This window comes from Myripristis murdjan, chromosome 7 (genome assembly GCF_902150065.1).
Source record: "Myripristis murdjan chromosome 7, fMyrMur1.1, whole genome shotgun sequence".
Lineage (NCBI taxonomy): Eukaryota > Metazoa > Chordata > Actinopteri > Holocentriformes > Holocentridae > Myripristis > Myripristis murdjan.
In genome coordinates this window covers 23,299,127-23,324,774 of record NC_043986.1, presented here as the reverse complement: position 1 = coordinate 23,324,774, position 25,648 = coordinate 23,299,127, and the positions used below count along the sequence as shown (strand labels likewise).

General features: G+C 42.4%; 1 protein-coding gene across 1 annotated transcript; it reads left to right on the top strand.

The window, feature by feature from the left end:
• The first annotated feature begins 1,352 nt into the window (after positions 1 to 1,352).
• LOC115361905 (inactive dipeptidyl peptidase 10) lies at positions 1,353 to 24,055 on the top strand. Its single transcript, XM_030055606.1, has 25 exons — positions 1,353 to 1,439; positions 7,533 to 7,647; positions 8,976 to 9,071; positions 9,251 to 9,345; positions 10,222 to 10,293; positions 14,629 to 14,681; positions 15,316 to 15,397; positions 15,899 to 16,019; positions 16,158 to 16,312; positions 16,408 to 16,505; positions 17,026 to 17,149; positions 17,550 to 17,591; positions 17,705 to 17,809; positions 18,441 to 18,532; positions 19,367 to 19,414; positions 20,335 to 20,453; positions 20,562 to 20,609; positions 21,003 to 21,101; positions 21,603 to 21,669; positions 21,853 to 22,047; positions 22,135 to 22,189; positions 22,303 to 22,402; positions 22,548 to 22,606; positions 22,766 to 22,838; positions 22,944 to 24,055. Exons 1-25 carry the CDS (start codon positions 1,401 to 1,403, stop codon positions 23,159 to 23,161), a joined length of 2,370 nt encoding a protein of 789 aa, XP_029911466.1. The 5' UTR covers positions 1,353 to 1,400; the 3' UTR covers positions 23,162 to 24,055.
• Positions 24,056 to 25,648: the final 1,593 nt, after the last annotated feature.

The window sequence follows — 25,648 nt, the reverse complement described above, 5'->3', positions numbered from 1 at the left end:
TAATAATAATAATAATAATAATAATTGATAAAGAGACATTTCAAGACTGAAACATGGTACTTCCGGTTTCAACCTTCAAAATAAAAAAAAATATTGCCGAGGAAATGTAGCTTTTTTCACACTGGAGTGTGAATACAAAGCACTCACTGTATGTGGAAAAATAACGAATACAGTGTATTTGATGAGGACTTTTTAGAGCATTAAAGCTATTCAATTTCAATATGCTGCCACTATTGGGCGAACTGCCCACGCTGGATCTGCAGGATGGGATAGTTTAAATTAAATATATAGAAAAAAAAAAACTGTTGCAACAACACAGGATCAGATTGATGCGTGGTTATCATAGTTTATGGAGTGAGTTCAATTCAGTGATGTTGTTTTAGTGTGTTTTGAGCAAGACACTGAACCCCGCACCCTCAGTGTAAGTCGCTTTAGTTAAGATCCACACTGTTGCTGCTGTTTTTACTGCATTACTGTATTACTGCTCTAACTTGTTCAGTTTAATGAAATATGTCAGTATATCACAAAACAGGCTAATGGACGTTATTGCATTCAACTGCATTAAATAGGAGAGGATATTATATTACAATACTATTCAATTCAGTTTTATTCATTATGCGCTTTTAGTGGCGTGAGATGGCTTAACAACATTTATGACATTTAATATTTGACTCGGGTGATATTTGAGACTATTATTTCGATAGATGACTGCGATACAATTCACAGTTTTAGTGAGAATGTGAATATTTGTATCATACTTGTCATTTTCACTGAAAAAGCCATTAACAACATGATGATTTCTCTCTCTCTCTCTCTCTGTGTGTGTGTGTGTGTGTGTGTCGGAGGGGGGTTATCTTTTAAACAGACTTGTGGGTCAAGGCATTTGTGTAGCACCACAGTACTTCTTAATAATGATATTTTGTCACACTTATCACCTTTATCAAAAAATAGAAATTGGATGTTCTATTTGGGCATTTTTATTTCAGTAGTAGTTAAACCCTGGTTAATAAGCTATAATTTTTCCATGTGTATTGATGATATCTAAAATGTTAGCTGCATTTTTTTTCTTGTGTCTCCTTTTTACCCATGTTGAATGTTAGGCTTGCTGAATCAGCTGAGGCTGCCTGGTATCAAACACCGTGTTTTGGTTAATCTCATAGCTAATCAATATGCAGGTTATGGGCTGGAAATAGGCGGGGAGAGAGAGAGAGAGAGAGAGAGAGAGAGAGAGAGAGAGAGAGAGAGAGAGAGAGAGAGAGAGAGAGAGAGAGAGCATTAAAGCCCAGTGAGGACAAACTTGCAAGAAGCGGAGCATGCAGAACAAGCGCACAAAGACCGCCGTGCAGCTGCTGAGCGGGATTTAACGTGGAGACAGCGGGACTTAATTGCTGCGGATTGCAATGATTGCCACAACTCAGCAAAACATGACCACGGACCTGGTATGCGTGTTTATTTTTATTTTTATTTTTATTTTCACTACTCAATTTGCATATTTATTAATTATCTAGATTCCAAGTCCGGAGCAAGTGTGCGTGCGTGTGTGCATGTGTGTGTGTGTGTGTGTGTGTGTGGTGCGCGCGCGTGTCTGCCCTGTCGAGGGAAATTCTGTTAAATCCTCCCTCGTGCAACGGGGAATTCCTCACCCGGGTAATGCAGCTCACCGAAATGATCATCGATTAGGGGTCTTTTAGCCCACTGTGCTCCATTCAGACTTTTCCGCCAATATCCATCTGCTGGACAGGCTCGACTTTGTGCACTGCGGTGCTGGCTGGTATAGTAACTCGACGTCCAGTCCCTCTCACTCTCAACCTGTCTTTCTGTCCTACATAGACTTTTACTACATGACATCTGCACCAGAATTCATCCCCATTGTATTTTTCTTTCTGATATTTAGAAACTGGTCTCAGCTGTATGTCTGTCCCTTTCAGCCCAATGCCTAGACATGCCTGGTGACAAAAGGCTCAAAACTACAGCCTGCACTGTATGATTGATTATCCCTCTGCTGTGTAGGTGTGCTGTCAATGAGCAATGACTATAAACCACCAACACTTTTTTTTGCTTACACCCTTTATTGATGCTTAAATTATAGGCTTCATTCCCCTATTTGCATTTAATAGATTATTCAATATGGTCTACCAATTCTATTATAGCATAATTGTAATGCTAGTGTCCAGAGTGATTTTGGTAATGTTCATTTGTATGTTTGAAGAACACCTTGCCATTTGTAGTTCACCTCTTTCTTTCTTTCTTTTCTTTTTTTTACAGCAGCTGTAAATTATGGCCACAAAATGTTGAGTGCAAACGTAACATGGTGCCTAATTGTTATTGCTTAGTCGAAGGCAAAGTGCATTGATGATTCTGATGGCTAAACATAGCATTGATTTTGTGGTTTAGTTATTAATGTAGCAGTATAATATTATTGATAGTGAGTATCAAAGCTGTAGCAGAGCAGTTGGTCTGTTTTCTAAAGCAAAGTTTGAAACTCTGATGCATGACTAATATTTCAGCCTTGTTACCTTCACACTAAATGGAACTTTCTCATGCTGAAGGGTCAAGCTTTAGTCAGAGATTGTTTATTGTGGCTGCTATGATCTCTATTTTCAGGGCACAGCAACAATATAAAATCTCGCCAAACTGTCTAATTAGCAGAATTTATCAAGCTGTCACCTTCCTGAGGACAGAGTTTCAGTAGTGAGGTCATTTAGTTCAGAGCCGCCCAGGTGGAAACAAGTGTTTTTAGACTAATTGTAAAACAGTGTTCCATTGATATCTGTTGAAATGTAATATTTGATATAATTTGTGTTTAGTTATGTCTCTAATAGTTAATTTTTAGTTCTTTCACTGATACACTGATGGGATGAAATCATGTCTTGATGCTTTCCTATCATCCTGCAGCCGTATCATCTCCCTGAGAGAAGTCTACCACATGCATATTTTCAATGAGGGCTTTTTAATGTTACTCAGTTGTGTTGCTAATCATTGTCTTTTTTCCATTAGTTCCATTAGTGATTAGAAGCATTTGATTAAGGCAAATCATAGTTTGCTGTTTGCCAGTCGTTTCTTTGCCTGAGGGGTGTAACAGAATAACATTAGACACACCGTGATACAATCAGAACAAAGCGCATTATGAAGCCAAAACAATTTATTGTGGTTCTAATTGTTGCATTGGCCCAATACAATCAACAAAGCAATTTAACAATTTCATGCCAGGGTAAGTTAATATTGTTGTTGTGGTTCATTTGCTCTCGTATCAAAGAAGAAAAAATTTGATTTAATTAGTTCTTTCGAAGGCAATTTTTCTTCAATTTCAGCTTTAACACTGATATTATGAATTTGTGTAATGTGTGGTATAATTTGTCGAGCACACTGTTGTGCCAGCAGTTGTTTGTCTAAATTCTAGGCACGCTGTAACACGTCGTGCTCTTCCTATTTTTTTTTTTTTTTTTTTTTTTTTTTTTTGTGTAACTGTGTCATGTTGCCCAGAGGTCTGCCACATGCGTTTCACTGGCACTGCTTGTTTCCCAAGGCAGAAACTCAGCCACTGTGAGAAGCTGGATTTACTGAGGAAAAGCTCCCTTATAAGGACCCCTTTGTACAGTAATTTTTTAATGCATGATGGGAAGCATGAAAAGAATAAGGCAGTGGGGCAGCCTTGCAGCAGAGGAGGTTATAGTGTTGGGTCTTTCATTTCAATAAGGCTTGTGCTGCAGTGTCTGGTGTTAGCCTCGAGGGCAAAAATATCTGCCCACTTGGTCCTGTATGGTGTCCTCACCATCTGCTGCCTTTTTTTTAAGATCATAAATGCAAGAAAAGGAGAGATATGGTGTCACAGTGAGTAGGAGCACAGCTGATATAAATCGATTGATATAAATCAATATCAAACTCTTGTAGCTCTCATTTACCTCAGCAGGTTGGTTCCCATCTAATCAAACCAAGCTGAAGTTACAGCCTGCTTTAACAATAACCTCCATTTTAAATGTGACACAGAGAGGTATTGACAAGGCAATACATACGTGGGTTACTTGCTAATCTGCAGCTCTCCCCTGTGAGTAATTACAATGAATCATTAAAATAAGGGACTTACGATATATTGAGGGCTATATGTACTTGCCAATGGATCTCCCTCCTCTCTTGTTGATGGTTATTTTTGCTGCTTCCTCTGCCAGTGTCAAATGTAGTAAATATCATTTCCTAATGTTGAAGAAAGGTTTAAAGTTGTATGCAAATCAAGAATGAATATCCCTGAACAGTGCGCCTGCATTGTTTCTCTGATTCCTCTGCGAGTGATTTATTGTTGGATTCTCCTCTCCTCAAAGACAGGGGAAGATGGAGTTAAGGAGGTCTCCTGAGCCTAATTTATGAATTCTTAGCACCGCTTGGATTCTCCACAACCTAGTTGTGGTGCATAGTGCGTGGATTGAGTAATTGTGTTTGCTGTTGCTTCCTTTATAGTGTGCAAGCTCAATCAATACAGTTAGAGGCATTTGATTTTGTGTGCTTTGCTTGGAGAAAAATGATCCAGTTTGCTGAAAGTCTGTTTGTGTTGAATTTTGAAAAGCAGTCCCAGTCAGACAAATATGGGTTTGCAAGTTGCATTGGTGAAAAGGTCAGAAACAGGCCTCGGCTTTCCAGAATGAGGCGTCACATTTTGCAAGAAACAGTGCTCTCCAGTGGTCTGTCTATCTAAAAGTCCCCTTTGCAGGCTGCGTTCCTACTATTAATTGTTTCCCTATGGACCTTGTTCAACTGCACACCTTATTGATTCATTTGGCTGAGTGAAATTCCCCGAGCTCTACTGGCAAAGGTAGCAGGATTTATTTTTTTCCTCTAATGCAATTCAGCATGGTTTGCCAAAAACCTTCTCAAGGGATTTTGGCAAACATAAAGTGCTTTGATTTGCATCCTTACATCCTTTTGTGTTTGATTGACACCTCATCGAGGCTTCTTCTTCGGCTGAGAGATCAAGCTGGCTGGAGAGGATAGATGGCTCACTGAGGAAGATCTATGTGTGATTCAGTTTTGATCTGGCTCAGCAGAAAGCATGCAATGAGATATATTCGCTTGTCCATCAGGTTGCTGACTGAGACAAGACGGGTCTGTCACCCTGCACAATTCTTCATCTGTTCACCTGTGCCAGCAGTTTGTGCTGTATTACATCCATCCCCACATGCAACGTGACCAGCAGCCAGCCGGTGGTGGCAGCTTCCCCTGTATTCACAGTGGGGATTCTTCTCCTCGTATCTGTGCCTCATTTGCAAGTGTGACAAAACCCCTTATTCACCCAATGCGGATTCTCCACGTCTATCTTGCAACGATGCAACCCTTAATTGGAAATGTATTCTAATGTCTGGGCACAGGGGAACGATGGGCGCTGTGCATCCCATTAAGAGGGATGTTTCAGCTCTCATGTTGCATGCCGTAATTAGAAGGAGGACATGCAAATGAAAACACTTTATATGGTGGAGTCAGCCAAGTACGGGAATTTCATTTTTATTTTTGTCCCTTCTTGATATGGGCTCCATGACGTCTGAGAATTTCACCAGAGATTTCAATCTGATACAAGGATTGTAATTCTTAGACGGCTGCAATTCTAAACAGCATATCGCAAACTGATTGGTTTTAATCGGTGTTTATCATCAGAAACATTCACGTTCAAACATTTCATCATGTAAAAGCAGTGTACAGAAACGCCATAGTTAGTTCCACTAGCAGCAGTTTCGCTTCCAAAGAGAAATGGCCTTCCCAGTTCAATCTCACGGAGACTGCAGGAGATAAAAAATATTGTGCGTAGTATATGTATTACGATATATTGATTGCACAACTTTCAAGCACTCCCCGAGCCTCCATAGAGTTTCTTATGGAAGATGGTGGTTCACTGTAGCAGAGAGACTGTGCGGCCAAAGAATGAGATGAAACTGAGTGTTATAGAGGACAGTACAGAGAGAGCATGGCACATCAATCACCTGGCCAGCTCTGGCCTGCATTGGGAGTTGAAACAACACTTAAAACATGTCCCTGCTGGTGCAACTGGTAGTGGTTTTAATTTGAACGTGTTATGATACCGCAGCCAAGGAGATCTATTAAAGATGAGACCTTGGCAGGAGGCCTGTGTTGGCAACTAGTCAAGATGTAGCACAGCTCTTGACTGTCTCTTACACATCTTGGGCTGAAAGTAAACCCACCCACCTTCGAATAACACGAGAGGATTTTCTCAAATTAAGTCTCAGATTGATAAAAATAAAAGTGTACCGAGGATTATCTCGGAAGAAAATAATCAGTACATGTCGCCATAAATTGAGGTGAGAAGGTGCTTTTATCCTGATATTTCTGGTTGAAGTGTCGTGCCCTCAGATTTTCACTTGCTACAGAATCCACTTTCTCTCTCTGAATTGAGTTTTCTGACATTTTGACTGCCCCGAGACTGTGGTCATGGTTTCAATACAGTTTAATACAGACACCCAGTGCTAGGAGCTTTAAATCACAGAGTCAAGGACACTACATGAGTATGTGTGTGTATGGGGGTAACTGTGGCTGATAGTACAGTTTCAGGGACAGCTGGTGGCACAGAGGAGGGATGATCTGTTGACCAATCAGCCGCACACATGCCCTCCTTCCCTGCTCTCCTTCCGCCTCCGCAGCTTGGAGGAAGGTGAGGGGGGCAGGCAGGGCTTTGAGGGTTAACGCCAAGGGGTGGGCGGCCATAATGAAGGCTAGGCTTTATGGCCTGCTCTGTGACTGAACTCTAACGCTCCAGTGGGCATGTGGCTTCGGCAATGCCAGCCGCTCATTATGAGGGAGTGGAGCGCAGCCTGGGAATGAGACACAATTGTGTTTAATTGTGACTGATATTGTCGCAATCTCGTCCCATCAGTTCTCCCTGATTGCGTGAGGGGGGAGGCACCAGGAATATAGCCTTAAGTTGAAACTTTGCTCTCCCTGGTAACTGCAGCTTAGATACTCTTTCTATAAGTCGTTGTATGTTCATACTGTCCCCTGTGCTTTTGCTTGTTTTTATTGCCTCATTAACAAATTCATCCAGATTAGTTAAGGACGCCTTGATCCACCAAAGTACCCCTCTGCAGAGAAATTCAACGATGGCTTTTTCTTTTGGGATACCACACATTTCATGTTAATTTCGCTCATCCCCCACCTTCTGAGCGTAACTGCACAGCCTATTAGTAATGAAACAAGTGAAATGAGGCGACTGTGCAGAGAAATTACAGTATGACCAAAAATCGTTGCCTGCAATTAAAGTCTAATTTGTCATTTTCAAAGTTTTTTTTTTTTAATTCACCAGTTGGACAATGAGCATAATTCAGTCAGATTCGTGCGACGGTGAAAACTGGTCCCAATCCCCCCTGAGGCTCACTGTACTGATATGCCTGTCGGAGAGAAAATTCCTTAAGGCTGTGGAAATGAAGCAGCACTAATGTCCTCTCCCTCGGCTGTCATCTCACTCATCATTCTCTCTGTGTGTGTGTACGTGTGTGTACGTGTGTGTACGTGTTTGTGTGTGTGGTTTTGTCTGGCAGGACCTGGGTGGTTCAGGTGGTCCCCCACGGAACTGGAAGGGCATAGGAATCGCCATGGTGGTGATCCTGGCCGTTATGTCTCTGGTCATTCTCTCCATCATCATCCTCACACCTGGTAAGACAACCCAGTCGCCAGAATAAAATGTCCATGTTTTACGTTTCTGCAAACCAACAAATACGTTGAAAAGTCAGCATCTCTGAAACAAAAATACATTGTGTATTGGCATTTAGACTTGTGTGGTGGAGCCTGTGTCAGTGTAATGTCAGCTACTTCATCCCCTTTCATTAGCCACCAAAACTACTTGGTTAAGCTTAGGAAAAGGTTTATCGTCATGGCCAAGGTTAGATAAAGTTCATGGTTAAGGTTACAAACTTGAGGTTACAAGATGAGCATGGTTTAAGCTTGACCTTTCACATCAAAAGCAAAGGCCCGGTAGATTGTGCCATCCACCACCCAGCCTACCTCCGAGTGTGGTGTTCCTCACTCTCTGTATACCACGTCATGAAGCTTGAAAGTGTGACATTTCCACGTATCCTTGGTTTGCAGAAACACAAAATGTCAACTATTTTTCCTGGCGACTGAACTGGGTAAGACAAAAGACAGAATGGAGGAGGAAAAAAGACACAGCAATGAAATAGGGAGGAAGGCGGGTAAATCAAAGCAAGGAAGTGTGGTGGAGTGTGGGGATTAAAGGAAAGCTAATGCAGGCAAGCAAACACTTACAGCACTTACAAACTTTACAGACTACAGCTGGGTGTTGGCACTGACCACTCAGTTTAATTCTGTTTTGCTTCAGTTAGATACCAATTTTGATTCACTTCCATATCAATGAGGCTTTTTTTCAGTTAGGGCCGCCTACAAGTTTCACCGCTGACATACAGTTTTGCTCTATGTACAGTATGTGTGGGCACAGAGGATACAATATAGATATAGCTTACATATAACTTTCTAACTGTTTTTCACCCGCATGGTTTTCAAATTAAAAATGCAGCTAGAGATCTGCCTTTATGGTTGATGGCACAGAGGGGAACGGCCGCCACTGTTTGCTCACTTGTTCAAAGCATAATTTGGTCAACTGGGTTTTCATAGGCTAGCAGGACATCTGCAGGGCAGGAGGTGTGCTGCAAACAACATTTATCAAAAGTCTTCATACATCCCCAGAAAAAAAGAATAAATTAAAGGTTGATCTTGGGATTTTAAGAGTTTATATCAGATCTTTCAAATATTCCAATTAATCAGAAAGATTATGTGGGTTTTAGCGCAGTCCTTTTACAAACATCAAAAATAACATTCAAAATATGCCTTAAAAAAAAAAAAAAAAAAAAAAAACAAGAATTAGGGCAATAACAGAGAACACTACATTGTCAAACTATGCTTCTGTAGATGAATTGCTAATGAACTACTGTTCTTAAGCACTGAAACCCCTGTCTCTCCTTTTGAAGATGAATCTCACTTGTTACTTCGCTCCCGTCTCACCATGGAGGACCTGGAGAGTGAGGAGTTCAAAGTTCATGACCCCTGTGTGGCATGGCTGAATGGTAAGGATCCATATCCCTTCTCTGACTTATAGATTAAATGCTCGACAGTGCCTGTGTCAGTTTTAAGCATCTCTTTAATTATCTCAGCTGAAGCATTGCAGCATCATTGCCTCTGCAGATTTATGTCATAACCCTAATAACACGGGGCCCTCTCCCCTGAACCGTCTTGTCCCTGTCAGAAAACGAAGTGGCTCTCCGCACCAGAGAGGGGCATGTCCTGTCATACAGCCTCAACAGCAACCTCACAGCTACCCTGCTGGACAACAGCTCCCTGGTGAGTTACAGCCATGAGGCCTCTAAGGGGAGAGGACAGATCTCAGTATTGATTGACTCATATATACAGACAGCTGGACAAATGGACCGGTCAATAGGGAGGTGCTTCCAGATGGAGAGAGAAAGGATATAGAGCCCACTGTTACTCTTCCCACCGTTGAGACAAATAGAGATTGGTATATGCAGTGGCAGAGTGACAAAATAAGCTGCTTTTTCCCCAGTCTGACTGCTCTGTCGGAGCCCTCAACATGTGGCTTCAAAGAGATTTTCCAAGCAAGGGCATCGTTCTGAACGCCGCCTCTGCGCGACACTGACAGACTTATATGGGTCATTGCCGAGGAGCTTAAGCAGGGTTGTGTTGTCAGGTTGAAAAGAAGTCGCTTCTCTTTCAGCTGCGTTGTGATTTGGTGTATCATCTCCGATTCTGTTTTTAATCCCATGAAAAAAATTATTTTAATTGTGATTCACGATTGTAGAGGGAATGATCATTTTTGCATCATAATTTCCGTTTTCATCGCAAAATCGGAAAAAAATCAATTCTGATTTTTGCTGGGTAGCATGCTTTCTTGCATTTGAACCGTGTGATTTTTAGGTCAGGGCATCTCTGCAGCATCACATTAGGCGTACTTCATATATACTGGTGCTTTGTCACACGTTTTACCTTTTTCAAATCATTGCAGCTCCAGCCATTCGCATATTGCACTTGGCCATATTGGAATTTCCATAGTATTTTGATTAATTTTTCAGCCCCAAAGCAAATAGAGCTTCCCTAGATATCAACAATTCATTGACCAATTTTGCACCAAAGAGCATGTCACACTTCAAGGTTAAGACTCAAAGAACCAAATGCAGATGATATGCTGTCTTTTGATTGTAGGACCTGACCACCACTAAATTCCACGTGTCTGCAGACAAGAGGTTTGTCCTGTTGGCGTATAACATTCGTCCGGTAAGTTTTGTCTAAAACGCATGGTCAGGAAATAGTTATTGCCACAGCATTTAATAATGTAAACTGGAAGTTGATAGTGGACTGTGCCAGAAAAGTCTATCAAGGTTTTTTTCTGCCTTCAGAGAGCAGGCAGGACCATAAATCATCCCCTAATATAAAAGACAGTCTGTCCTGTGTACACCCTTCTACATGTCTGGCAGGCCACTGGAGGCAGTGAAACAACGGCGACATGCATTCTAATCACATCGTGCAGAGTTAGTATGAGGGAGAGAGGGGAGGGGGACCCCAAAGAAACAACAGAAGGGAAGAAGGAGTAGAGGTAGGAGGAGGAGGAGGAGGGCGATTCTGCTACTGCAGCAGTCCGTAGCTCCATTACACAGCCAGCCAAATGACTGGGATAACATATGTGGAGCTGAATATTTAAAGTGGCTGATGGCGGAAGGTGTGAGGGGGTTTAGAAAGGAAAGGAAAGCTTAGGGTGAGTGATCAGTTTGATGTACAGAGATCAGGGAGATGGAGTGGGTGAAGTTGGAGCTGCGGTAATGAAATCGCCCTGCTAGTTTGGTGGGGAATTTTAATGAGAGGCTCATGAGAGCAAATTTCACAGTTGCAGGTGGTTTGAGACAAGCATCTACTCACCTCAATGATGTAGACCACCACCCCCCACCACCACCACCACCGCACCCCCCAAAAAACGACTGGTATTTCATTTATTTATTTTAGTAGCATATAACCTCTTTTCTCCCGCCCACCAGTCCTCTGTGTAAATACTTGCATTCTTAATAAATAGTTGGCTCGTTCCCTCAAAGGGCAAGAAAGTTGTGTAATGCGCAAGTAATGGTGAAGGGAAGGAAACAGAATTATGAGAAAAAAGCTCTCAGCATTTTTTTTAATACATATTTTTATTAAAAAGCCCAACACAGAATTTGCTGTTTTTGTTTGAGTGTACTGCGTCCCCATCCCCCGCCCCTTTCTTTCTCTTACTTTCACTGTCTCTCTCTCTTCATTTTTGTCTCTCCGGGTTTCTTTCAAAGACCTGCTTTTGCTCTAATCACTGCGTACCATATTTTCTCAGAGCAACTAAGTGCAGGAGGGACGAGCTTGTTGCTGTGTGTTAAGGGATTCATCACAAACACGTTGCACTCGGGCCGCTGAATTATTCAGCAGTTAATATATGTTCTATCGGTTATCAGATATCAACATCCAGCAGAGAGAGGGTTTAGATCTTTGCCTTACTTGTAGGTCGCTTTGGTTGATTCACGCCCTGTCATTAGCATACTTCCCATGGTATCAGCAGGAATTGTCTCTCCCCATCTGCATGCTTAATGTGAGCAAGAGGCAGAGACAGCGGGCTTGTCACCTGGATTCATGTGTATATTTAGTAATGTGTGTGTGAGCACGTGTAGGTGTATGGTTTGAGATTTCGTGCGTGGGGGACATTCCCCTCTACTCTCCCCCTCTTTTGCTCGCTTTCTCTCTTCCTCCTCTCTCTCACTCACTTTTTTTCTGTCTATCTCTGGGGGTTTTGTGCTGACTGAAGCAGTTTGCAGCCAGCACCAGCTCCCTTATTCGGAAGAGGAGCAGCGTGCTGCTGAGAGAGAGAGCGAGAGAGAGAGAGAGAGAGAGAGAGAGAGAGAGAGAGAGAGAGAGAGAGAGAGAGAGAGAGGGAGAGAGAAAGGGAGAGGGGGAGATTTTCTCTCTCTCTCCACTAGCATTGGAGAGCGAGAAAAATGTGATATGCACCATTTGCCCTTACATACTCTGCCCAATCAAAATCAATCAGAAAGGGTATAAAAGAATGACAGAGATGCTGAAAGGAGAGAGCTGCAGTGGAGAGAAATGGATGAGTGGGCTGTGGGTAAACTTAAAAGGTTTCTCTGGATTTCATATTAGCTCTTGAGGCTTTGGCGAGGGTTTGTGCCTGGGTGAAAATAAATGGATTTTGATAAGAGGGTATAGTTAGAAGTGAGTTAGGGATGGGGCCTCATAGGAACAAGTGAAAGCAGATTTCCTACAGGAAAAAGGTTTGGTCTCTCCTCAAAGGCTGTGTGGATTAGACAGGCTCTTGCATGTGTGTATGTTTGGGTCTGAGAGTAGAGAGTGACGGGAGGCAAGAAAGAAGGAGCAAGAGAGGATCCGTTTACTTTAAGGAGCAAAAGAGATGTAGTTTAGATGAGACGGCGGTTTGGGGGGATTGATGAGCGGAGAGGCAAAGAGACCTGCCAAGACAGTGCAGTTGAGGTACAAATAAAACGCCAAGGGAGTTGTGTTTGCGCTCTGCTGCAGGCGATGATTGGGTGCTGGTATCAAAGGCAGCATATTGTGGAACTGTTCAGAAATGCTTGTGAGGCGGCAACAATGGGTTGGGGAAGGATGCTATTATCCCCGTATTGTGCGTCTTGCAGTATACAATAGTTATCTGTCCTCACGCAACGGGTGTTGTAATCTCTGCGCGCTCCCATTGTCACTGTATCCCACATGAACTGAGTGTTTAATCTGTGGCTCCCCTCGATTGGCGGCGAGGACTGGGAGGGGGCGAGTAGTAATGGGGGAGACAAGCTGAACGATCTGGAGGATTTATGGCATGTCGCTGGCAGCCACATTAGAATTCACTCTGCCTCTCCAAGACAGATGCTCTCACTCTCACTCTCTCTGTCTTGCACACACACAGTCACCCTGTCTGTTTATTACACACACACACACACTATGATAACGTACCGTCTCTGCCACAAGCTTCATAATGTTAAATTATGAGCAGGACCTTTGGATTTGTTAACAAATCATCAACGGCTGATTACACAGAGCACTGCCCCCTTCGGCCTTATAGAAAGCAACGCTCCACCTAACTCTTAACGCTCCCTGAGCTCTTTTGAAAAAAAAAAATCTGTCAACTCTGCCTCTGCCCTCCCTCAGTGTTTCCATTTCTCTCTCTTTCTTTTTACCAATTCATCTTTCCTTCCTCCCTTCCTCTGTTCTTGCTGTTATCATTGTGCTATTAGCGGAGAGGTAGCTGCTTCCTGGTGTGCCCTGTTGCCCTCATGCTGAGGAGCAACATCCCATTGTGTAAGACCTACCACACTGCAATCAGGTTTCAATTTCTTTTAGAAAGCTTTACTGTTTATTTCCTTTCTTTATCCCTGCAGCTTTCCCCCTGCTTCTCCCCATCCCTGCATTTTTATTTATTTTTTTTTAGCTGGGGACAAACAGTACAGAGAGAAATCCAATTTCACTGCTAAGTATGCTGTATAGAAGATGTGACATTTAATTTCTTTAGGGACTGGCTTCACAGAAGAGCTGTTAGAGGCCAACGGGCAAATAGCCTGCTTCCAGTTCTTTGCTGGAGAAAAGATTGGTAGCAATCAATATATTACCTAGAATTCATCAGGTACTGTTGGTGATCAATGGTATTTAACACACGCATACACACTCACACCTGCATACAAATACACACGCTCATTGATTCTGGTCCCTAGTCCTCTTCACCATGTTAATTTAATTATTCACTGAGCTGCTGATGCTTGTGTCAGGGTTGCGACAGAATTGCCAGCCACAGTCAATCTTTATCACTAAGAAGGATATTAGCTGTAATGATGCTATTTAATAAGAATGTCCGTCTTAGTTCCCATACTCTCTGTACTCACTTTATGCCTGTAATGTTCACTTGTCTGTTTTACTCAGTCCAATGGGACCTGCTATCTATATTCCTCTGTTAATCAGATGTGATCATACGAGTGATGTAATGTGGATGAAATTGCTGGCCGAGTTGTAATGACCCTTAGAAAATGGATAGTTGTGATTGGCTGTTTCACCCTCAAAGACACTGTAAATATCCAATAAACACAGTTTAACAGTTGATTTTAATATTCACAGAAACCACTTTGTTTAGGCAAGACCTGTGCTGCCTGTTTTATAACTATTTTATTAGCAGTAAAAAGAATTTTTAAGATGGATTGAATTCTTTTTGGTTTTTTACCATCATTTTTTAAAAGCAATAAACCACTTAATGCGGTTCTTCACAGTGACTTTACAGGATTTAAGAGTGTTTTAGGCATGATGTGAAGCACAGCCTGTTGTGGCTTATTGCTGTATTGTAAAATTGACTTCAGCATCTTTTATTCTTCCTTAACTTTATTTAATTTTCAGTTGACTGAGTTAACCAACTTTCATGTTTGTGTTTGTATGTGTGCACATATCTGGATACATGTGCAGGTATGGCTGTGTTTTTCTCTGTGAATGTATGTGTGCGTGTGTGTATATGTGCTAAAATGTGTGCACGAGTGTGTTCTCATCTAAGTGCAGCACACCTGTGTGCATCATATCCTCTACCTTTTTCAGGTGTTCTCTCAGTCCTTCACAGCCTCCTATGCTATCTACAATGTGGCTAATGGGTAGGTAGAACCCTGAATGCTAATGCATGGGCTGCACTGGGCATGAGCGTTACCAATGCAAGCAGGCCCGCGGACTGACCAAGTTCCCTCAACCGTGTCTCATTGAGTCAGAACCTCATGTTTCTGTCAGACATGCATTACTTTTTTATCAGTGTTCCTTCCAGACACCATATCCAGACCAGGTTTGTAGTCTACTTTTGAATTCACTGCCTGAGATTCATGTCCAGCATCATAACAAACAGTGAGAAGCTCTATGGTAACTGTGGGTGATATTTGGAGTTTGTATCTCTGAGGAACATCAGTGCCTGTGAATGGGACTTCAAGGACGCCAAGAGGACCTGCACTACTGACCCGAGCGCCTGAGAATGCCTCAGCTGCCCAAAGGGAGATAAAAGTGTGTCTAGAAATAAAGAAAAGGAAATGTTGCACCCTTGCATGAACCAAACCCATTTTCTGTTCCATTGTCCCTCTCTGCATCTTGCTCTTTTTCCTCACAAAATCTCTCTCAAACCAAGCTCAAGGCCAGGGCATGGATGGACCTCAGAGGTCCTTCTCTCTGCATCCACTAGTGGCTTTAAATGGGACAGTCATCCCTAATGGAGGGCTCATGTCTGGGTCTTTGTGTGTGTTCCAGGGATCTTGTGGAGCTTAACCCTCCGGAGAGGGAGAAGGAAGTGCTACAGTACGCAGCCTGGGGGCCTCAGGGGAACCAGCTGGTAAGCTTGGCACGCACTCACTTACTTTCTCATTCTCTCAATCGTAAGCATGTCCTCCAGATCAGCTATGCCTGGCAGTGTGAGGAATACATTGTAAATCTGCAATACTGCAGTGTATCCATGGATAGGAATGTCTTTTGACATTTTGTTCAATGTCCTACCATTGAAGGTGCCATTTCTTTGTGGTTTTTGAGCTGAACTCGCACTGGCACTGTTGACACGACCGTGGCAATATAATGGGGTTGTTTTACACTGATGATATAATATATTTATCTTCTCCCATACTGTAATTTACTTTTGCTGCTATGTCCGTGCTCATCTGCAGCACATTAGCTGGCAAGCTAAAAATGTACTGGCTCTCGCTCGGGTGTGTTGGCCAATGATTCATTCATTCTTGGACGGCATCCGATGTTTGGTTCCGGCAGCCAGCAACGAAGCTTAGCAATTGTACCATCTTTGATAACGGATTGGTGCGATGTTTTTGTGCTGCTGTCGTGCCAGGCCTATGTGTTTGAAGGCAGTATCTACTACAAGCCAGGTGTGGCCAGCCAAGCCGTGAGTCTCACTCACACAGGCCTCGAACAGCAGGTGGTCAATGGGATCTCAGACTGGACCTATGAAGGTAAGATCCTCCAGCTTTATCAGAAACATTGGGTATGGATAAAAAAAAAACTTGCAGAGGTCAATTTGATGGCAACAGTTATAAAAACAGCATTAATAAGCGTTACCAGCTGATGGCATTGATCTAATTTCTCAACAGAGGAAGTGCTTTTGACCTATGCTGCCCACTGGTGGTCCTCTGATGGAGCCCGGCTGGCGTACCTCACCATCAACAACTCCGCCACACCTATGATGGAGATACCTTACTTCTTAGGTGGCCTCTACCCCTCCAATGCGTTCTTTCCCTATCCCAAGGTGACAGCTGTTTGAAAGCAGATTTGCCGCAACCTGAACTCTAAATTTATTCAGTGAGATTATTTGATCCCCCTTTTTTTTGCTTGTCTTCTCAGGCCGGATCAAGCATTCCCTCTGTCAGTCTGTTTGTAGTGAATCTGTATGGGCCGGCTCACACTCTGGAGATGATCCCTCCTGACTCCATCAGGGCCAGGTAGTACTTTTTGTGAACCTACGAACAGAATAAACTACCAAGAAGTGAGACGTCAACTGTCAGAAATGCTGACTGTGTGATTAAAACCTCTTCATCACTGCTGCTCCCATCGGTGGGAATGTGATTACAAATGCATTCTGCACAGGCGGGCTTTGCACATGACTTTATCATAAATTCTAGTAGAGATCTCAGTGTTTCCAGATATACCAGATATGTCCTGCTGAATTACAGGGAAATGTGAATAAAAAAATAGCATCTTGGGCTTGAATATTTCACTCAATTCCGATGTAGCTTCAGTGAGGCATTGCAACCTGCAGATACAGAATCTATATGTGCCATTGTCATACATAATGGAAAAAAATTTCTAACTTTGAAGCTACTTAAAGGGAAATTTAAGAGAAAGTCCGAGTTCAAGGGGTTTGACTTGCTCCTCACCTATCCTCTGCATAGTTTCCCTGCTCCTCTGTTTCATTTTCTGCTCCTCTCCTCATGTTTTTTTTTCTCTGCGTTACCCCTTTAGAGACAGCTACATCTCCATGGTGACTTGGGTCAGTAGCACACGCCTTGCAGTGCGTTGGCTAAATCGTGCCCAGAACCAATCAGTGCTCTGTGTGTGTGAGGCCACCACTGGGGCGTGCTCAGAGGTGAGCGGTCATCAGTTGTTCCACATCAGTAATCCAATGGGTCCCTGCTGCAATATACAGCTCTAATAGAATTTTTCTTCCCTTTATACAGTGTTGGGAGTTAGGATTGATTTCCTTAAGCTCTCATATCTCTCCTGGCCGGATTAATATTTAAGGTCATTTGCTGCATGTGAAGAATTTTCAATGAAGTGCTGCAGTGTTTCAGTCTTGGTCCCCCTGTAATCCTCACAAATTCCTTTGGTTTACCCTTTGCAGATTAAATATTAATGCTACATTTAATAATTAACAATCATAATGAGCTTTATTTAGTTTATGTTGTTCATAACAGTCTCAGGTATGTATGGTGCGAATGGTGTGAATAATATTTCTATATCAATTTTGTGTGATTTTAAATCCCCAGAAACACAAAATGGCCATGGATCTAATGCAAAACCAAAGGCAGGTAGGTGTTACTCATGAGGCAAAAGGCTATTTACAGCTATTTTATCACTGCCAGTAGGCTTAGGTGGGATACTGGATTCCTGTTGACAGGATCCATGTCTTTTGTTCCAACAGGAGGTGCCGTTGTTTACAGCTGACGGGTCCGTGTTTTATATGATCCTGCCAGCAAAACAGGGGGCTCGTGGGGAGTTTCACCACATTGCCAGCCTCTCAGCCCAGGTCAGTTTTTTGAGGGGACCGTTAATCTTTACTCCCTTATCACGTCCTTGAATAGTTCATGACTAAATTGCTTGTTAACATTTCAACTGGATCGCATTAAACAGTGTGGTGATTATGCATCTCAACAGCACAGTGCCTAAAGTATGCTTTGCTCACCCTCTCTTCCTCCTCTCTCATCAGCAAAAGCAATTGGTTTGTGTTTGTTCTTCTCTCCTTTATATCATAAAATCTGTTCTATTTCTTTTTTTATTTGACATGTCACCTTTCTTCACCACTATATGACAACATATTGCCCCCATATTCCTCTGCTTTTGAGAAGTGTGTTTATTTTTTGAAACATAAACTGTACAGATATGACATCTGTCTCTATTTCCCTGTATCTAAACAAAAAAAAAAGCAGTTAATTCCTCATTAATAAGTACATTTATTTTTGACTCTTTGTATTGATTTTGATTGTTCCATATCCATCCCTGCCTCCTTTTTGTTTAACTTTATAAATCTAACTTGACGTCTTTCCTTTACAATCTCTTTGACACACTGGCTGTACTGCTGTTTCTATTTCTATTCCATGTAAGCCTGCCTGTTTCTATATTCTGCTTCATCTCTGTTTCTCTGCTTCTGTGCAACACAGCCTGCCATCCCCTCTGTCCCTCCTCGCTTCTTGACATCAGGGAACTGGGACGTCACCTTGCTCTGCGCCCTAGACGAGAAGGCTGGGAAGATGTATGTGAGAGCCACAGTGTGTGGAGCGGTGTACAGTCACCCTTCAGCTCTTTACCAGCTCACTGCTTCTTGCAATGATTGTACAAGTGACAGGGTGAAAACCACAGTCACGGCCATCATTAAATTGATCATCTCTTCTCGTAAGCTTAGAGCGAATTCCAGAAGTGTCAGCTCAGAGAACAAATTCCTTCGTCAGGTCAGCGGGTTAAACGCTACATTTAAAATAGTCCATTTACAAGACATAAAAAGGCCATTTTAATGTGGACTCATCGATCTCTCTGAAAAGGGCAAAGCAAATGGCTCCATCTCTGACTTTGCTCCTGGCAATGCACTGGCATTGAAAACTACATAGGATTAGTTTGGCTTAGCCAGAGCACACCATCTCTCAGCTCGGTCTTTACCCTGCTTGGGGCGCAAGTCCTTCATGCACCGACAGACTGAGATACGACTGTGTAGAGCAGGGTAGAGCATCATGGGAAGTCAGTTGCAGATCTAGCCAGATGTTTGCGGTCCCAAAGCTCATGTGTTGGCGCTGTTCTTTGCCTCCAAGCAATAACACTCTCTCATAATGCTCTACCTCTATTCATATTCATGTGGATATAGAACAGAATTTTGATGTAAATTCACTGCGTATATGCTTTAATTCAATGTCACTGACTGTTAAATGTGATATAATGATGCTATTAATGTGAAAAAAGTGATGTAAATATGTATAGATTGCTCCTTGTCACACAGCATTTTCAATGAAGTAAAGAAGCTTAGTGGTAACCTACAGGAATTAGATTATGTTAAATAAGTGGCTTTGTCTCTCTGTGTCATTTCTCTGATTTTCAGCTATTTCCTGAGCACAGAAGAATCCAGGCAAAGCAGACACCTTTACAGGTAAGCACACATCCCAATTAAACATCTTTGTATGTTATAAAATTAAATACAATACTTATTTCCATTCCATAGGCGGTGAGCAATACAAATATAATCTATACAAAGTAAAACACAGATAGGATGGGATGTGTAATATATGTTTCTATATGCTTTACTGTCAATACCAAAATGGATTTTCGATCCATTTTTGATGACTGCTCACTTTTTTCAATCTGACTTTAATCCAAAAAACATCAGTTATGTCATCTGAATGACTGAACAGTCGCTGCGCAAAAATATTCAGACGAGTGACTGCACATCCACCGACTTACTGATATGAAACAGGTGAAAAACAAGTCAGGCATGATGTAAAGGGCCGCTGTGCACCAGATGAAGCTTTTCTATCCTCACGAATACGCTCTAGGCTGAAAGCCCAATTAATGCATTTATAAAGGAGAAAACCAATTCAGTGGACAAGAAGTTTCTGTGCTGCTGAAGCACAAGTCACTTAGACTTATGATTCTGTCCTGCGCCTGTGACAAATACACTCATCTCTCCCCTCATCAACCTCCTAGGTTTTATATCTGTTTTTATTACATGGCTTTGGGGTTCAGTAGATAGCATAATATTAAAAAGGAGTGACGATGGCTGGTTGAAACTGGATCTGTGGTTAATCTTAAATAAAGTGTGTAAGCACTGGCGTGGAGAGGTGCAATTGCAGACCGGGCACAGCTTGCCAGTGTTATCTGTAAAACAGCTTTTATGTCCAACCTTATTGAACTCCATTTGTTTCTGAGAAGTCAACTGTCTGGTTAGTTTGTCTCGGGACACAGCTGCATTTCCTTAATCAATTTTCCATGTCCTGAAGCGTTTCAAACAGCCTCATGCCATCCTATTATTTTAAGTGTTGTCAATAACTCTGCCCTTCTCTTTTTACCCAGTGTGGACCTTGACGGAGTTTTTCAGCGCCAATGTCTCTCCTGTAATCTTCTAGACGGATGCAGCTTTTTTAAAACTGAATTCAGTCCCAATCAGACACATTTCACTCTCTATTGCCTCGGTAAACATCGCGCACACAGAGGCCCATACACACATACAAATAATATAAAAGCTGCATGCTGCTCAGACACTTTGATTTATTATGCTGCCTTTTTGAACAATTCCCCAGGACCTGGGATCCCTAAAGTGACAGTTCACAGTACAAAGGACCCCTCCAGTGAGTGTTACATCTGCTTGTCTGACTAATGATGTAATCACCCAAACATAACCTCCCACTAGCCGCCCCCCTGCCACTTTAATCAATCAGACAATTTCTCTGGCGGCCTGTAGAGGGCAGTGTACTCAAGCAAAAATGGGAGCCACTCACACAGAGAGCGTAGGCTCATTTATTTCATGACTTTCATGTTTGCTCGTGAACACCGCCCCCTGTCTTCGGCTCTCTGAGCAGCCGTTTCCTCAGAGACCAGGTTACTGCTGCCCACAAGGCGACCACATCTATCTTGATGTTCAGGATGAAAGACATTTTGCATTACACATACTTCAATCAATGGTTTCAGTTCTGAGACATTGTGCTGCAGCGGCTGACACACCGGTGTTTTATCTCCTGTAGGATACATAGTCCTGGAGGATAACAGTGCTCTGGCTGAAGCCCTGGAGGACAAAAGGCTCCCTGAGACTCTGTTCAGGACTCTCTCAGCAGACAACCATGGTACAAACACAGAAACCATCATCGACTGTTTTTATTTGCTGTCATGCTCGTTGTATTTATCTTGCCATTCAGCTCATTGGACAAAAATCAACATTTCTTTTGACTGTTGGCGACAGAAATACAATCACAAAACCATTCCCAGATTACAATCAATACCTTTCCCAAGCAATTCAGCACTCAGCAGTGACAAAGGAGCACTGGCTGTACATCTCTCTGACTGGAGGAGACAAATATAGCACAGTATCAGAGCAATAATTGCTTTGGTTTGGTGATTGGGTCTCCCTGGGAGTATGAGGCTGAGCCATGCCCTCCCTTAGGGAACAGCACCGAGGATTCATTCAGACTGTGGGTGTGCATAAGTGTGTATTAGCCAACGGGCAGCTTGTTTTTCTGAGGTTCGGTGCTCAGAAGTGTTTCAGGCAGAGACTGTGAGACTATGAATGAGTTAATCTACAGTCCTCCTGACAGTTGACCTCTTCCTGCCCTGTTTGCTCTCACTAGATCTGCACCTCAAGCTATCGCTACCTCAGGGATATGAGGCCAACCTGCACCCTCTTCTCATCATCGTGTAAGTCTCTCTGCATCACAGCCGCCATGTGTCATAGCATACATGCCATAACTTACAGACAGGTTCAGCAGGACAGGGATCCCTCACAGCAGGTTTAATGTCACTTCTTTTTGACCTTTTCTTGCTCGCTTTAACCTCACACCTGTTGCCGTACTAGCTCATCCTGCTCTTGTTGTCACACAGAGATGGAGTCCCTGGTAGTCAGTCAGTGACAGAGGAATTTGCCCTGGACTGGACTCAGGTCCTCGCCAGCACACACGACGTGGCCTTGGCCTGGGTGGATGGAAGGAGTGGCGTCGGACGTGGACAGAAGACCTCCGCCGTGGATCCACGCAAACTTGGCGCGCTTAGAGTCAAAGATTATCTGGGAGTTGTAGAGTTAGTAACCTCATGCAGTGTCATTAGGTCATACTGTTGAATTGTGTCAGCAGTGTTAACATGTTGACTTCTGTAATGTCTCCACAGGTGGTTGATGCAACTGCCTTACATTGATGATCGTCGGATAGCCCTCTATGGCAAGGTTACGTCACTTTTTAGTTTGACAGCTCTTCTGTTGAATTGATAGGCACAATTGATTATACCCAGCACAGCTATAGCTTGCTTTATACATACTCTTTATGTCTCCCCCTATAGGCATTTGGTGGTTATTTAACTCTCAAGATGTTAGCTGCAACTGACAACTTGTTTCAGTGTACAGCTGCCGTGGCGCCCATAACTGACTTCAGACTTTATAGTGAGTTGAGATGGTGTTATTCAATATTCATATGGCAGGGCCACAGAAACGGAATGTATATTTGCAGAGTTCAAATCCGTAACTCTGATTAACAATTCGAACATTTCAGGAAATATTACAACAGAAGTTTTTCCACTGCTTTCAGGTGCTGCGTTCTCGGAGAGGTTTCTAGGACTTCCAGCAAAGGAGGAGCATACTTATTCAGTGAGTTTCTAATTTTAACTGTTCTTAACATAAATGAAAAAACAGCAGTGAAGGCCACCTCACAGGTCTGAACATGATTAATCACTCGATACAGAGTTAATATTGGTTGTAGACATGTTATACAATATCCACGCACAATTTTGCCACGTTTCTTCTCAGACTGCCTCTTTGCTGGAGGATGTCAACAAGCTGAAAGATGAGAATTTTCTTGTTCTGCATGGAACTGCAGATGGTGAGCTACTGTTTAATTTTGTAAGGAGCTTTAATGTAGATTGTTATGTTTAATTGTTTAATCTGTAACATAATGTTTGGTGTGTGTTTGGCCATGGTCACAAAGCCAGGGTACACTTCCAGCAGAGCGCTGAGCTCCTGAACCGACTGGTGAAGGTGGAGGCCAACTACTCTCTGCAGCTGTACCCAGACGAGGGCCACATCCTCAGAGAGCCTCGCAGCATCCAGCACTTCCAGCGGACACTGGTGAACTACCTCCAAACCTGCTTGAGGCACAGCCTCTTCCTAGATCCCATAGAGGAGGAGGAGGAGGAGGATGACTGAACGGAGAGCTCCCCTTCTTCTGGAAAGAGACTCTTAGGACTGCACCATCTAATTATGCATTACCTTGGGTTGGACTACTAGGCACAAGAGCACAGGAGTGGGGACCAAACACATGAGATCACCGCCTACAACTTCTGAAAAACGTATATATATATATATATAGATATATCTTCTTCTACTCAGTTCTTTGTGCTGTTACATGTTTAAGGCCCTGTTTGTTTACAGAAGTCACAAGATGATGTGGACTAGTAGGCTACTGATTCTACCAAAAGTTTACAATAGTCAAAAACATGCATGTCGTAAAGGCTGCATGATACGGAGTAGTTTACAATGCATTCTTCTGTTTTACATCTTTGACTTAGCCCAACAGGGGTAAATGTGTACAATCTGCCTAAATGAAGATAATTCAGCATACTTATTATTTTAAATGTGCCAAACACTTCACCTGAACTTTACCCATTGGTTTTATGAGTATTACATGCATTAGTACAATAAAGAATGATTATGCAATTGAGACTATTTACACCACAAGTTCAGATTCAAGTATAGATGTGAAGTATGAGCAGACAAATTAAAGCAACACCACATAATTAACAATATATGTAGGTCTGTCTATATGTTTGGTAGTAAAATATGTTTCCATTTTGATCCATCAGGGCATTTTAGTGTTTTTCTTGTGCATTGCAGAATCTCTTTCTTTGTACAAACTGTTGAGCTATTATGTTACATTCCACAGAGGCAAAGGTCTTGGCTATCACGGAGAAAGCTATCAGTCAAACCATGCTTTATACTGGTGAACTGCATGTAGTTGTTTTGAAACCGAATGCCCTTGAGTCTAGACAGCTGGTTATTCCTTTTTTCAACAATCCTTGACAATAAAGAATGAAGTTCTTGTTTTACAGCAAAAATGTTTTTTTTGGTTCCTTTAGCCTTCACTGAGCATGATGGCTGCATTCTTAACAGGTGATAGATACCTGCACAGAGCTTTTTGCTGAATGAACTATAAAAACCCTATCACATGCAGAAACGTTTGGTAGCTGACTTTGATCTCTGCAAATGTACAGCCATGGCATGTCCAACAAGCGTTATCTGCAAATGTTTCTCTGAATGGTTATAAAGATCAGGGCCACTGGTGTTCACTTTTGCCAAGCTGGTCTGAAAGGGATGCATTTATAGCACTTTTTGATTGCCAACACTGATTGTATCAAACCTTTAGCATCTGGTCATATCAAGTTACCAAAGAAAATGATTTTTCTTATACAGTTAGCTTTGGCTAACTGGGAAAAAATAAATTACCTTGAGACATAAAAGCAGTAGTTTCATTGGCAAACATATTTTGCTTCCTATTGAGCAGACACGATGGCTGGCATGGTTCAGTTAAGGCTGCAGGGTTCAGTCTAGTTCCAGTTAGGAGCAACTGAGCCTCCAGTACACTGAGCCCTATACAGCCTGTCCACAGTTTACCTTCCCCATATGCAAGACGTAGCTGGAAATGACTTGTCTGTTCTGCCCAGGTACATATAAATAAAACACCTCTTTGCATTAACCAGAAGTGTAAATTATCTCACAACTCTGAATTCAATAGTTTTGTGAAACCTCATGACACAGCAGTGGGCATTTATGGCTCTATCGATTGCAAGAACTTATGAGGCAAACTGTGCCATGTAAGCTATTTCACAGGTTTTGAAAGCATTTCCTCTGGCAACATCATGGTCACAAGTTAAGTTCCTGAAACCTGACTTAGTCCCAGCTCAGGAGGTGATATTTTCAAATCTGAGTTCCAGGACCTTTTAAGAGGAGGTTGCCAGACTGTCATCTTGATTGGTGCGAGCAGTGACTTGGCAACACTTCCATAAATATGTGCTATCTAGGGACTACAACAAAGAGAAAAACAGACTGCTCTAGTCTTGAGTCCACACCTACCGTAAAAAGTGTCAGAGGCTGATATCATCTGTCAACAACTGTCAACAACTGAGGGTTAAAATAGGTTTGTTAAATAGCCTGATGCTTCTTAACTGTTTTGTTGTGACTGACTCAGCTTTTAATCAATATTTTACAGTATTCAGTAAGATCTAGTGATGGGAACTAATTTTATTGATACCAATGCAATGATCGATTTTGCTTATCAGTCCGATTCTTGATCGATTCCCTTATTGATTTCTGATCAGTTTTCTGTGTGGAAAAAGCCCACACAGGTTTTCATCTGTTTAAATATCTCTGAGTCTGAACACAGTGCAGGGACAGAGTAGAAAAAAGGCATGCATATGACTCAGCACTATAGATGCATGAGACTGACAGCATTGTTTTGCAATGCACACCTGTCAGAGAAACATGCAAGCATTGATAAAAGGCATAGATAAGCTTGGAGGCATACAATTCTGATGGATCGGACAATTTGGAACCAGTTCTCAACTGGAATGATGTGCATCCCTGGTGAGGTCTCCATTTGGCTGTTAGAGACACTGATCTACAATAATAATAATTAAA

What these genes read in the sequence shown, in the direction of transcription:
- LOC115361905 (XM_030055606.1), top strand. Translation starts at nt 1,401, where the DNA reads ATGATTGCCACAACTCAGCAAAACATGACCACGGACCTG. An exon ending in CTGTGTGGCATGGCTGAATG is followed by an intron (nt 9,072 to 9,250) that starts GTAAGGATCCAT and finishes TGTCCCTGTCAG; the next exon opens with AAAACGAAGTGGCTCTCCGC. An exon ending in ATCTACAATGTGGCTAATGG is followed by an intron (nt 14,682 to 15,315) that starts GTAGGTAGAACC and finishes TGTGTGTTCCAG; the next exon opens with GGATCTTGTGGAGCTTAACC.